Genomic DNA, 14,435 nt, shown 5'->3' with positions numbered 1-14,435 from the left:
ACATGATTTGAGAGCATAGCATAGAACAAAAATGTCTAGGACTAATATCAGCCGATAGTTTTAGCACTTCAAAGACTCAGTTACAACTATAGGTGTTGGACTCAGATGAGCATTTTGAAAAGTAGATTCACCAATATGCGCCTAATGAGCAATAGATACGTGTGGTTCCTTGTAAATCTATATCAAAAAACGAGCTCCGGGAAAATGTCTTCTCTGTCTAATATCAAGGTATTTAAACTTGAAGGAAAAGGTAAGAGGACAGCGGAACTTGGGATAATTTGACATACATTCAAGGGAAAAAGATGCAGCATTTACAGCACAATCCTTTCACATGTAAACTCATCGTACGAAATATTCCTATCATGAAGCTGATAAATAAAAGTGCTCATTATGAGTAGCCCTTTAATGCCAGGGATTCTTCTTTCGTGTTGCACTTCTTTTCGAGCCAGCTGAGTTAGATTTCTGCCAATTTTCACAAGAAAAATGCTGGTTTCAGATATCTAAAGATGCATGAATTCGTGAAACAGAGGAGTTCACACATACCGATTTAGACTTCTTTGTCTTTCCACGTATTCTGTTCTTAGGGGGTTTTAGTTTGTATATCCGGACCATCCAGTGGTGAGTAGTAAACACCTGCATAAAATACGTATATAAGGTAAATGACAAGTAGTCCACACAAGGTTGAACAAATGCAAGTCATGCACGGACTATTTTTCTGCAATTCCTACACCTGTAAACAGGTTATACAGCCAACATCCTTGCCCCTTCCATGATATTCCATAATATCTAGAATCTACATTGCACTAAGTGTTATCTACTGATGGAATATCAGAAATCATTGACTCTTGAATTATTATTTGACAATTCTGATATATGCATGGAGCAAAACATTAAAATCCATCTAAATACTAATAAAGATATCCTATTCACTTCCGTGTTTCATCTATTAAACCCAGAAAAGAAATGTGCCTTTGTGTGTTTATGAAAACATCTTAATCTAACATAAACATTAGTAGTCTAGGAAATCGAGAATCTGTGAAGAATTGTCAAAGTGCTAACTCAAGCACTCGACTTACTGTTTTAATCGATTCCATTAAACAATTGCCCACCATCCCCAATCCCCCATCCCACCACACACACTGGTATCTTTGCTTTCTTATAGCATCCCTCCTTCCCACCAATCCCCCAGAAAGAACAAAAGAATTGGAAAAAATAGAACCGACACACCCCTCCCTCTTTGTTCTCCATGAAATGCAATTAAAACAGATTAGGACATGTACAGTTCTGATAAATCATATTTTCAATCTATGGAACAATCTCATTTTCCTTCTCATTGTTTTGTCCACAAATTTCCGGATAACTGATTAGTCAAAAATCTCTGGATCTATTTTACAAGAATTCACCTCATTGACAAAAGCCACAAACATATAGCAACATAAGCCAAACCAGATCTCAAACATTCAATTTATGCAGCAACTGAGCAGCACTCAGATGCTAAAAAAAATCGAAGCAGGTACTGACGCTGTGGGGTTGAGGTGAAACTGTAGTACATCATAGACAACTATGGAGAATTATGAATTATCTTTATGTCGTATTCCTGTGTCTAACACTTCTAATGTTGTGCCCACAACAAAACAAACTGGTACATTCCATCACTATTAATTGGGAGTTAATTCTGAGAGTAAATCATCCCATCCTTTTTCATTCCTTGCAAGATTAGCTTACAAATCAATGATTTCTGAAAGGTTGACGCTTGCTATCAAATTAATTAGATAAGCGAGACATATTGGCCATTGCAGGTGTGAAAAATTGAAGTGGAGATCTCAGCACCTCTCCAAGGCCCGCTCTATCTAGAATTTTACTTATAAAATACGTATGATCTTGAATAGCTCATCAATGGATTTTCATGAATGCGGGTGTTTTTTTGCCCATTATTTAATAAAGCTTATTACTTCATAAAAAACATGGATTTTTCAGTAAAGTGGGTCCAGGTGTAAAAAATGCTAGTAGAGATATCAACATTCTCGTCTATGGAATAGTAATATGTTTGACCTTATACTTTATACAATATATACATTTTTAGGCTAATTCCATGGACAAATATCCTTAAAAGGGCTCTCCTATTCACCCCTCCTCTGAAAGCATACGAACAAGGCCATTGATAAGCCCGATGAAGCAAATAAGCCATGTGTGCAGAAAAATGCTTTAACAAACTTTTGTTGCTTCACAATCAATTTTTACCACCCAACCTAAAAATCAAAATGATAATTGGAAGACTAACTCATTTAGCCTTTTCGGATCTGCAAATGCAATATAGCTTCACACATACAAACTGCACTACTTCATTTAATACAAAGGCAAGCATTCAATAAAAATATATACTTACCTCGTCAAAGTGGGTGAGCTTAAAATGTTTCTTTCCAATTTCAGTCCGCCTTACTCTATCAAAACCCTTGCCATCTGTCTCCACAAACCTAAAGCACAAAATAGAGATGTGTGAATAATTTGACGATCATGCCCAAAAGCCAGCGAAACATAAACTTGCATGTTCTCAAGAATTTAGCACCTGTAATAAGATAGTTTGTACATGAGGCAGTTCAGCATGGTTGGAGTAGCCATAGAATCAATCCGGTACTGACCGTCTCTCTTTCAAAAGAGAAGGAAAAGATTAATGGAATAGAAATTACGATTCTAAGAAAAACTCAAACATCAATTGTGTAGCTCTTAGTGCCTAAGAGCAAGAACTTGATAAAAGATATTTGACGTGCAATAACACGCTGAGAAAGATTCATGTAGCTCTTACAGCCCAAGACCAAGAGCGTGAACTTGATAAACAATTCATAAATGGCTCGAAAACTGGTTAAAACTTAAAGAAAGGCAATCACATCATATGATGACGATATCAGGGCCTGTGAATGTTCATTCTCAACATAAAAGAAACAAGAGCCTGTGAATGTTCTAGAAGGAAGAATCCTTAATCAGCCTTGACTCATAAAAAATATTATTAAGAAAGCAACAAAAAAGCTACCAATCAAAGATGCCAGGGCACATTCTCAGAGATCTCCATATGGTAAAAAAATTTCTTGATGGGATATACAGCACAAGTTTACAGCTGTTGAGCCCTTGAGAAGAAAAAAGAAAGTTTACTGCTCAGCTGTCACATAAATATACTCCCTCCTTTTCAATTTATGTGACGTAGTTTGACTCAGCACGGAATTTAAGAAAAAATGAAGACTTTTCAAACTTGTGGTCTTAAACATGCAATAGTATTTGTGCGGCTATAAGACATTTGTAATTTGTGGTCTCACACATTCCATAACATTTGTGTGACTATACAAGCTTCTCATTAAAGGTAAAATGAGTAAAATAGAAAATTTAAAGTTAAATTGTTTCCAAATATAGAAATATGTCATTATTTTTTGAACGGACTAATAAGGAAAGTATTTCACATAAATTGAAACGAAGTAATATTTTACAAATATGCTCATGTTTGCATATCAAAGTAAAATATTAATGGCCACTACATCAGGTTCAGAAACAAATAACAGTCAATCAGAAGGCCAAGAAGGAAGTTGGTTAAAGGACAATCACGCACCAGATAATCAGGCTCTTTGATATGAGGGAAGACACCCCCACCTATTCTAACCATCCAGAGGAACTTGTTGATATCATCACTGGGGTACCCAACAAGACCTGAAGTTGATGGTAGGCATTAGACTTGAAGACTAAACAATAAGAAGTCTTGTTGAGCTTGAGCAACATTAAGAGTACCAACCTCCAAAGACAACAAGAACATATTTTACATCCAAAGAATTGAAGATTTCCCAGGCTGCTTTTTCAGGAGAGGACATGGCTGTACCAACTGTTGCTATGTGTGTATTATTCCAGGTGTTATTATCAACAATAACAGTGCGATTTGCCATGGCAGTCGTCTGATAGCCATAGTCCCACCATGATGCCACCTGAAAAGAGTTAGCAGAATGACACATAAATCAGTGTTTGAGCGCGCGCGCACATACATTATGTATGCATGTAGCAGGAAAATAACTACAAACACTGAATAATTACTTGGGTGAAAGAATTGAAAATGAAGCAATGAAGTAATATTTACAAAGTAAAAAACCATTTCGATCACATATAAAACTATATTCAATTTTGATTCAAATGAACAAATTTAAGTTTCTAATTTAGATATAGTGACTAGCTTGCTCATACTGTATTTCTAATTTCGCATCACACCAATCATTAACATATGCATCCATAGCATTTTCAAAAATATATTGTTTTGCCTTATTGCTGTGTGCCTTCTTTCTCAAGAAGGAATACCTTCTTCACAAGAATTTCAAGAAGGAACTTGAGGACCTTATGAATTCATCTAATACTAAAAAACAAATGTAGGTTGGCTGGTTTTTGCTAAGATGCACCGCCTCAGCGCTCCACTAAAGCACCACACAAGTCATCGAAGCCCCAATTTGCACTCCGCCTCTCCTTACGGCGCATGCTTCATGTAAACTTTTGGCAGCAAAGGTTTAAATTAATTTATGAAGCCAACTCCAAATTCATGTTCCAGTATCAGCTGTGAGGGTCTAATGACTCATTGAATGCCAACTGAGTTTGAACAGCAATCTTCAGATCACACATTCTCTAGTATTCCACCTCTCTGGAAAACAAAACCCCAATAGAATCTTGGCTAGTATTCCACCAATAATCTCAGAAAGTTAAATAGTTACCTAAGAATAATCTAAAAATATATTTTCAGCTGGTACAAATTACCAAGCGACGTCAAACTTTCGGACAAGCAAATATAATAAATTACTAGCTGAATTGAGTCCTTCTTTGCTACTTGGTTGCTTTATCTTCACTGTTCCTTGAGCCGAGGGTCTATCGGAAACAGTCTCTCTATCTCTATGAGGTAGGGGTAAGGACTGCGTACACACTACCCTCCCCAGACCCCATTTATGGGATCAAACTGGGTTTGTTGTTGTACTAGCTGAATTGAGTCCATCTGAAAATATACTTTAAGCAAAGTAAAAAGCAAATTCTTGGCCACCAGTACAATATCCTACTGCACCACCATATATCAAATAACCGCACCGTCACCACATCCATTCCAAAAGTAAACCAGAAATTTGTGCATTAGAACTTACTTTATCATCTACATCAGTATTGTGGCTCAACCATGCATAAGCCTCTCTGAAGTCATCAAATACATGAAGTCCATCATGCGAATGTGATGTTAAGACAATAGACGGAGCTGAATAAGCTTCCGCAGCTGCCCAGACACAATGAACCTATAAGGAAATTTAGTTACAGATTAAGTCAACAAAGAAATAAAATTATAATACAATTACCTTTTTATCAAAAAAGTCAACAAAGAAATAAAGGAGAATTTTTTTTTTAAAAGGTCTACATTGCAAGGAAATATGAGTACTTGAAGAAATGCAAATGGCATAAGGTATTTCCATTGATTCCTATGGAATTTAGGTAACAATTATCAGCTGAATTGTTGTCATGTAATCTGTCTTACTTTGAGATGCCGTGTCCACCCCATTTTCAGTTGGCGATGGCACTGAGATAGTTGTGTACAACTAAAACTAACACAGCACATGAACGGGACAAGCAATTTGTTCAAAGACGTCAAATTGAGATATTCATCAAAGACAGCTATCAAATTTCATCTACAAACTGACAGACTATGTACTGCTATAGGAGATTGTATTTCCTCTTGCCTTAAAACCAGGTTTGCATTTCAGCAGTACGCACGAAAAAGAATTTAGGGCTTTCTGCTTCTGTCATTTCCCGAGTCATAAGTTTAAGATGTTTCCCTCACTAGGAAATGAGGACTGCAGCACATGCCAACAGTGAGTTCCTGGAACTTTTCATTTATTTTATTAGTTTACTATGACATATACCCATAAAAGAAGTGTACCTACGACATAAATAGATCATCATTCATTTGCAGCTACTTCTATCTCTATATTGCTATCAACAAAACAAAGCAAAGGTAGCTCGCGCAGGGATCAACCTAGGACATATGTTCCTAATCATTCCAAGGGCACAGTTCCCATGGAAAGCATGTAAGCAACCCAGGACATATGTTCCTAATTAACTAACTTGCACTGAGGAAGGACTTACTGTATAGAGTTTGATCTCTATTTTTCTCCTATTCAGGATAGGCCAGCATTAATTCCCAATCCACTCTTACCCTTATATTCTCAGAAACAGCAACTACGAAAAGTGATGGTTGATACATGAATAAAAAGGGAGATAGCATCGAGATTGCCAAGCAATGATTCTTTTCTTGAGGAAAAAAGAAAAAGAGTTTGTTTTCCTCAGTGGGAAAGAATCCTCCAAATATTAGTAATGTGACACCCTGACCTAAGGCATGGACCATCATCTAGCAATTGAATTTGAAGCTTGACTAGTCTTAAGAGCTTGCTTTCTCCAAGTAGCTTTGTCAGGGAATCAACAGAAAAAGGTAGCAATTAGGAATTGTACCGTTAAAAGAACTAAAAAAATGGTCGCTTATTTAAATAATTAATCTACTGGCAAAAGCACCACCTCAACCAAGCCAAATTTTTATGACATGTTTCCTCTAAAAACGTTATCATTATCAGACAGGAAAGAAAAAGAATTTAATTCCTTGTATATGTAAACATAATAAAGGAATTACTACATGGGAATGATATAGCTGCAGGTACTTCATCAGGGCAGAGCAAAGGTACATACCACATAAAAGGCACCCAGCAACATAAGTAAAAGAATAGCAACAACAGAAGCCTCCGTGGGTAACATCAAAAGCCTCCTCTCACTTTTAGTAACAATAGGAGTTTTTTCCACATTCTCCTTTTCTTTCTTCTTTTTTCTTGAAGCTTTTTCCTTTGGTGGTTCTTCAGTTTTATCAGGCTTCACCACATCATTCTGTGTAACACCATTACCAGTATCCCCTGCCTTGATAGCGAACAAAATGACAAGTATTAGTTAGGAATTATCAAATAGCTAACGATTGGCATAACCTTCTAAAGAACAACAAAGACACTTACATCAACCTGTTTACCAATTGATGCAAATTTGATTGATCGAGTAAAAACACCAAAAGCTGATGACAGAGCAATCCCAGACATTATACATGCCGCTGGGGCCAGTACAAGCATTAGGCGGACCTGTGATTTCAGCAAATGGAATGATGCTCAATAGGGGAGCTTAAAGAAAATAGAAGAAACAAGCCAGAAAAACTTGATATCCCTTACCATAACACCAGAAAAGTATACTGAAGTCACTAAATAAAGAATCACAAAGGAGCTAGCATCAGTCAGCGGCAAAAAGCATGCCTGCACATGGCAAAAGGAAAGATTGATTCAAAGCCTAGAGAAAGATAAAATTAACAACATGAGAAAGTCAAGATAAATGGAACTGAAAATTGACACTTACAATAATGCCTGCGGGGACCAAAAATGCTAATACATTTATGTCCATAAAGTAAGAAGGCCAAGTAGGTGGTTGATGTTCGCTAACACTGGCAATAATTGGTATATACTTGCTCGCATAAGTTCTGTCTCAATTCAAAGACAAGAAAAGACAGAAAGTTGCTTCAGTACGCTGCATGGGCGAATATAAGTATAAAAAAGAGCAATGGCACCAGAATCATCACAAAATAAGAAACAATGAGATTTTTAGTCAGAATTGTGGAATCTTAAATCTCCTAGAAGCAGCGCCCCCAGAATTTAACAAGGGACAAAAGGCCCGAAAAGCACAAAGTAGAGATTCCAAGATTTTTAAGAGATTCCAAGATTTTTAAGAGCGACTAGAAGCAGGGGCTTTAGTTACAAGCAAGAAGGTACGTGTACAATTTACAACAACAACAACAACAACCACCCAGTGAAATCCCACAAGTGGGGTCTGGGGAGGGTAGTGTGTACGCAGACCTTACCCCTATTCCGGAGGAGTAGAGAGGTTGTTTCCAATAGACCCTCGGCTCAAGAAGATGAAAAGAGACAGTGGCGCAGTAATATCAGAGGAAGCAAGAAAGAAAGAAAGATAACAGTCCAAAACAATTTAAGGAAAAATAAAAATTACAGAACATTTATGAATTGAGTATTTATAATATCAAAAATCCCATTAATATTACTAATTTCTACATCCAACAGTTCAAAAAAATACATCATTAAAATGCTAATTCAACAAGACGATAGAAAGATAAGTTCATAAAACAGTAGCAGAAGAGGATTGTACACTAGCAAAGAAAAACGTTGAGACACAGCAGTAGACGAAGAGTCATTGCATGGCAAAGTAGAAGAAGACAATGATAACAAGGATAACAAGTAGAATACTAAAGCATACTTGGAGAGGAGTCCTAAGTCCTAACACAAAGATAGCATAAGCTTTTTTCTCCTATTTTCTCTTCTTTTTTTTCACCTTTAAAGTCAAATTCAAAAACGAGATCGCTTTTCACTTGAATCACTGTGTCCTCTTTTTGCAGTAGGAAACTAAAGAAAATGTAAAGTAACCATAGAAGATGACAACACGAATCATAAAGCAAGGAGATTACGGGTCAAGCAGGCTAAGGCTTCGTCCACTCCATCCCTTTGTTGGGCTAGAGGCAACAAGTGCAATTAGCACAGCTACCACAGCACAGCAAACAATCCTGAATAACGAAACAAGAAGCAATCATCACCAGAGAAAATAACAGAATTCAAAAACAGAAATTAATTAATGAACAGGGGTTGATCCAATTAAATTCATTAAATGTCCACTAGGCATTCTTTTAATTTATTCTAGGCATGAGTATAGCAAGCTATACATATAAATTAGAGGAGCTTACAAGCCTGCAGATATAACAAGAGTCACAGCTACTTTGAACATTTTTGGTGTGAGAATCCCTTTGATGTAATAGACAAGCCCCACAACATTGAGAATTATGAACACCTGTACACAGCCATCAGAAATTTCAGCGCACATGTTAATTTAATGAGGACCGAGAAATGTCCATAACAATTGCAAACATGGTCAGATTGGTTCGTATTCTAGATATCATCACAAATATAATCATTCATTTCCATTTAAAAGTGTTTCCTGTCATCCATTTAACTATCCCACCCCATAAACGCAACAAAGCTACTTTTCTAGTATTCCAGCAATCTTCTTTCATAAAGATAAAGAACTTCCTAGTTCCTTTTTCTAACAAAGACGAAAACTAGGCCTAATCTGCCCCTTTTATAAAAGCTGATAATCACAAAGCATAGTAGAATAAGACATAGACTGGTATAGTGTATATGTGTTTAATCTAATGCTCCTACAAAACATATTAAAATGGCCTTAGTTTGAGTTAGAAAGAGGTTGAAGTAGTTCAAGTTTATTATATTATTAATTGTGAGTGGGACCAAAGTAGAAGTAGTCTATACTTTCAATGAATTTAAACTTCTAATCTCATCAAGTGATACCGCATTTCAAATGAAATGGAAAAATGTATTGGATATTTGTTTAGAAAGGCTTTACATTAAGTAGATAGAATTTTTGACATCTACAAAGCAAGAAAGTGGGGACTGGATGGAGAGGAAGGCAGTGGTAATGAAATAGTAGCACTACAATCATAATCATACAACCCAAAACCATGCAATCCCAATGCAACAAGCTGATTTCAGCCTGAGGATTCTAATATCCTCAAACTTCAATCATGAAATAAGGACAGGCAAGGCTAATCTCGACGAAATGTGGTACGTTGAGAATATCTTAAAGTAGGTCGGTAATATGCAAGAACACATCATCAATCATGTATGCTCGACCACGACTGAGCTACTGAGATAAAAGAGTAGAAATGAACCTTACCAGAAATGAAGCAAAATGTTCTGATGTCATGACTGCATTAAAACCTACAACAGGGACCAAAGCAGCCAATAGCGTTCCCAGGATAACCTGCAGCCGTATGATAGTTAGAAGAATAAAGCAAACTCAAATTTGTAGAAAATTTGTAAATGGCAATGTATTGAGACCAGAAGATTTTAATGCCTTGACGAAGGAAATTTACTCATTAAAACACTCCTTTTAAGATGACACAAAACTTTATGAATATTTTTGCGAAGTTTTGCAAACAAATTGACTTTGGAATTACCACTGCAAATTGCTATCAATAAAGCATAAGGTTCCCAGGTACTAGTACTTACCAATGGAGCGTAGGCAATGTAAAGCCGTGAAGAATAGCGCCCTGTTACGATGCAAAGTAGGGCGTGCATTGGAATAAGGTTGATAATAAAGGTATATCCTCCCCATGAGCAAACCTGAAAGAACATGGAACTACGATAAATTCGAAAGCGAAGATATATAAAGAACAGAATGAGGTTAAATAAGCAATCACCATGAGGAAGTAAATGCCTACCATGTAAAAGTATGCCAAGGCATTTAAAGTAGCATAAAAGAGGGAACCCGTGTTCAGTGTCTGCACCAAACAATCACCATCATTCCACAAAATAAAAGTGGAACACCAAAATCTTAACGATAGAAGGATAGACACCGGAAATATTGCATGTAACACAACGAAGTTAAAAGCTGAACATGACTGAACCTTTATATAGAGATAGAAAGTGAAGATCAAGGCAAATATGGCCACAGCTTCATTGTCATAGCTTCCGGCCACTGATCGAGATATATAGGACGGAACCTGCAGGCAGCATGAAAATGAAACTCACCATTGTAACAAAGTAGACTAGCAATTTTTTCCGAATAAAAGGTAAGTCTAGACTACCAAATATATTGTAAAGCCAAAACAAGATGCTACTTTCTTTTTGAGAAAGAAAAATGCTAAGTTGTCCTAGAAGAGTATAATAAGTTAAAGTAAGGTATAATGAAGATTAAAAAAAGGAATAATAAAGTTGGCTGAGGGCTTGAGTACACATTTGTGCAGTGGCACGCACCCAATAGTTTGTTTTCTTTCTGAACCCAATGCATCCAACATAAAAGCTAAAAACCATCCAAAGGGTCATATTTTGGAATCATCAAATGAAAATGCATGCAAAAGAATTTACCATGGCTAATAGAGCTGCAGCAGTTAGTCCAGCCCCAGGCCCTTTAACTTCCTACAAAAGCAGAGTCGTATGACTTAGAGCTCTCGCTTCACAACAGAGAAATGTTTTTAGGTTGCTACACTTTCACGAGAACAAAAGCAACAAGAAGCATCTGTGTATTTGGTAAAGTGAAAAAAGGTTTAATCAAGCCAGATAACGAACCTTTGTCAGAAGGTATGTTGCCCAAGCAGCAAAAGCGGAGAATGTAGGAGCAGTAAATACACAAACAGTTTCCACAGAAAGAGGAATATTCAGAGAATTAAGTATCCTGCCAATAAATATATAGATAAAAACCATTACTCCCTTGGTGCCTGAATATCATAACACTCAAAGATAAGGAAAACGAGGTGGATGAATCGATCAGTTCATAAAATTAAACACAACAAAGATTCCCATAATCTGAAGACTGGTAACTAGAAAAGAGTGCTCAAGAATAATGATCCATAATACACACCACCACAAGGTGCCAGCGGTCAATGTCAGTCCAGGGTAAACAGTTCCACCAATCACTCGTCCAAGTGGATACCTATCAGAGAAGGAAAACTTAATTACCTGTCATTTTCAATTAAGAACTTATAAGTCATGACAACATTGTGTGGAATAACTAATTCACTCCTACAATCGTAATTACCAGGTCCGATCATCAAACCAATTCCAGAAGTCGTAAATTCCATTCTTTGTCAGAAACTGCAGTTGGCAAAGCATGGTTATACTTCACATTGTTTTGTGGTACCAACAAAATTTTAATATGAATACTAGTAAAATAACAACAATTATATGATAATTATTATCATCCAGGGAAATGCTCTACAAGAATGGAGAGCACGATACAACTTTTCTGAGGGAGATAAAATTATAATTAAGTAAGCAGCAAAAAAAGCTTCATGATCAAAGATATCCAAGATTAGCACCACAAATTGACAGTGTAAAATATGAAAAATCTAGAGCATAAGAATCCAAAAGTGATGACCTAAAACAAACTTTTTACAGGATTGCTTTATCAAAACACTCAGAAGGAGCACTAAAGTTCATCTGACCTACTCCAACGTTAATTCAGTATCAATGGACACCATACTTCCCAAAATCAGTATGTTCTTTTTGGGTAGTCAAAATTAGTACGAATAACTGCACTATACCGACAGATTATTATAGTTAAAAGCTCATATAACTTACAAATTGACTAATTCCAAAGTGGAAATAAGCTTTCTCTTGCCAGTTCTTCTAAAGTAGCCAATTTACTGGTTTCCATGAATAATAGTGTAAATGTTGGAAAGGAAGTCCCACTTTTTGCGCCCAGAACTAGACATTCTAACAAACACCTACTGAAGGTAAATTGACCAAATAATATGAATGTAGCTTTGCAGGGCATCTAAATATACATAATGGACTTGTCAACTTTGAAAACTTTACGGTGTTCGCATTATATGGTAAGTAAAGCAAATTTTATCTTCTACGAGCTACCATCTTGTCTATCCCAGAAGTAAATTAAGGACACTACAACTTTCGGGAATTTCTCATTAATGATAGTATGCAAGGATGCCACTAAAATTTGTCAATGTAATTCTAATTACTCGCCCATCCCATTAAATTGTCCAATGATTGAAAAAGGTTATTGAGACAGGATTGAAATATCATAGTACATTTTAAATAGAATAGATCCAGAAATAAAGTTAACATTTTTTGAATGGGTTTAACTTTGTATGGTATAAAAGCTCACCCATGATACCTTGAGAAGATATTGTAGCATATAGAAGAGTGTGGAGAAAAGCCCCATCGGGTAACATTAAAGGTACTACTAAGGTAGTACAACACAAGATGTGTGCTAGGCACACGTCATGAGTTTGAAGTTTGAACTGGGATACAACATCACGATGAAACTGCCCCACAAGAAGATCATATCTGGTATTTAAGTGTAGCGGGTAGATGGGTGAGCTGCGGGTTGGTTATCCACCGAGTTTGAATTAGTTCCAGTTAATCCAAAAAAAAAGAAGTGGAGAAAAAGGGTTCCTCATTAAGTAAAGCGTATATTGAGGCATAGTTGATTGAATGATCGTGGATAGAAAACAGAAAGTATTCTATCTTCATGTTTTCTTCAGTAACATTTATTCTATTTAATACCGTATCAAAGCACTCCACAGAAAACAATGACAATATATAATATATATCCACTTCTTTTGTGACAATGGTGTCCGGGCCAGCTTAAGTGTACTCCACTAGCACAAGTACCGGGTAACTATTCCCTTGAATGCATAATGTAAATGCATCAACCTGCTTATATTGCACCTAATTATACATTTCACTTTTTCAAGTCATCGGATCTATTGTCGTTGAATGTCAAATTCTTCTCATGCATCCTTAACCCTAAACTCAGCTCAATTCAAATAGGTCTTATAAGCATTCTCTAAAAAAGAGCCAAAATGTACGATCCAGTCCTAGCTCTATCACTCTAATAAGTACATTTATGCTACAGTACATCATCTAAAATAAAATAACAAAAAGTATAGTACCTCATAAATAAAATTAATTACTTTAGACTTTTCAAAAAAATAAAGAATAAAAGCCAAACCTGAGTAACTCTGTAATTGAAATAAGGATCGAACTCGTGAATAACACTTTCATACTTAATCACCTGTTAAAAAGCACAAATCAATCACAAGTGATCAAATGAAAATGTAAAAATGCTGGAAAACAAGAGAATCAAAAATCAGATCTAAATTACACGCAAGAAAATTAATTTCTAATAATAGATTTGAATTAAAGGAATTTACGGAGAAAAGACGGATCGAGAAAGCTAGAACGCCGATGAGAATAAGAATGAATAATGAGAAGACATTGCCGAAAGCCTGACGGAGGCTTGACGGCGTTACTACGGTATCTGAAGAGGCCGCCATTAACGGCCAACTGAAAGCTTTGGAGTTTGGAGCTAAAAGAGAGTGACAGTGCAGTTGGGCGCAGGGTTTTTGATCTTTGAGGAGACTTTGTAGAAGCTGACATTTGAAAAGACGGATTGGTCCTCCTGATTTAACTAAAATGTCTATTGTGTCATTAATTTCTTATCCCCATTTTTGGTGAGAAATGACAAAACTGGTCCCTTAAATATGTTCTTGAACAGTTTTGACCTTTTATTTTATTTTTCTACAGCTTTGACCTTTCAAACTGAGAGCAATTCTGGTCTAAGTCAAATATTATTTTTTTTGGAATTCCAGTAAAACTCTCGGCCACTACAGCCGTTGTACCCTTTGGGTGAGCACTATATGCGCACTGGGTAAACCTTCATTGTGTAACAGCCTACAAACTACACAAGGGATGTAACCGCACTAGGCAAACCTTGTGTGACAGGCTCAGACCCAGAAAGCATTGAGGGTGGATCGATCCCTG

The 14,435-nt window shown here is 36.4% G+C and overlaps 1 protein-coding gene across 1 annotated transcript; it reads right to left on the bottom strand.

Annotated features, from left to right (window-relative positions):
• Positions 1-268: 268 nt before the first annotated feature.
• LOC107812689 (dolichyl-diphosphooligosaccharide--protein glycosyltransferase subunit STT3A) lies at positions 269-14,021 on the bottom strand. The gene is made up of 23 exons (XM_016637842.2): positions 13,826-14,021; positions 13,624-13,686; positions 11,689-11,744; positions 11,512-11,583; positions 11,220-11,325; positions 11,019-11,069; positions 10,559-10,654; positions 10,373-10,432; positions 10,161-10,274; positions 9,826-9,912; positions 8,822-8,925; positions 8,549-8,644; positions 7,432-7,552; positions 7,251-7,331; positions 7,044-7,163; positions 6,730-6,951; positions 5,148-5,291; positions 3,776-3,962; positions 3,596-3,693; positions 2,567-2,646; positions 2,387-2,474; positions 544-633; positions 269-462 (listed from the first exon to the last, which is right to left on the bottom strand). Exons 1-23 carry the CDS (start codon positions 13,946-13,948, stop codon positions 403-405), a joined length of 2,319 nt encoding a protein of 772 aa, XP_016493328.2. The 5' UTR covers positions 13,949-14,021; the 3' UTR covers positions 269-402.
• Positions 14,022-14,435: the final 414 nt, after the last annotated feature.

This window comes from Nicotiana tabacum, chromosome 21, assembly GCF_000715075.1.
Source record: "Nicotiana tabacum cultivar K326 chromosome 21, ASM71507v2, whole genome shotgun sequence".
NCBI classification, from domain to species: Eukaryota; Viridiplantae; Streptophyta; class Magnoliopsida; order Solanales; family Solanaceae; genus Nicotiana; species Nicotiana tabacum.
This window is presented reverse-complemented; position numbering and strand designations above follow the sequence as displayed.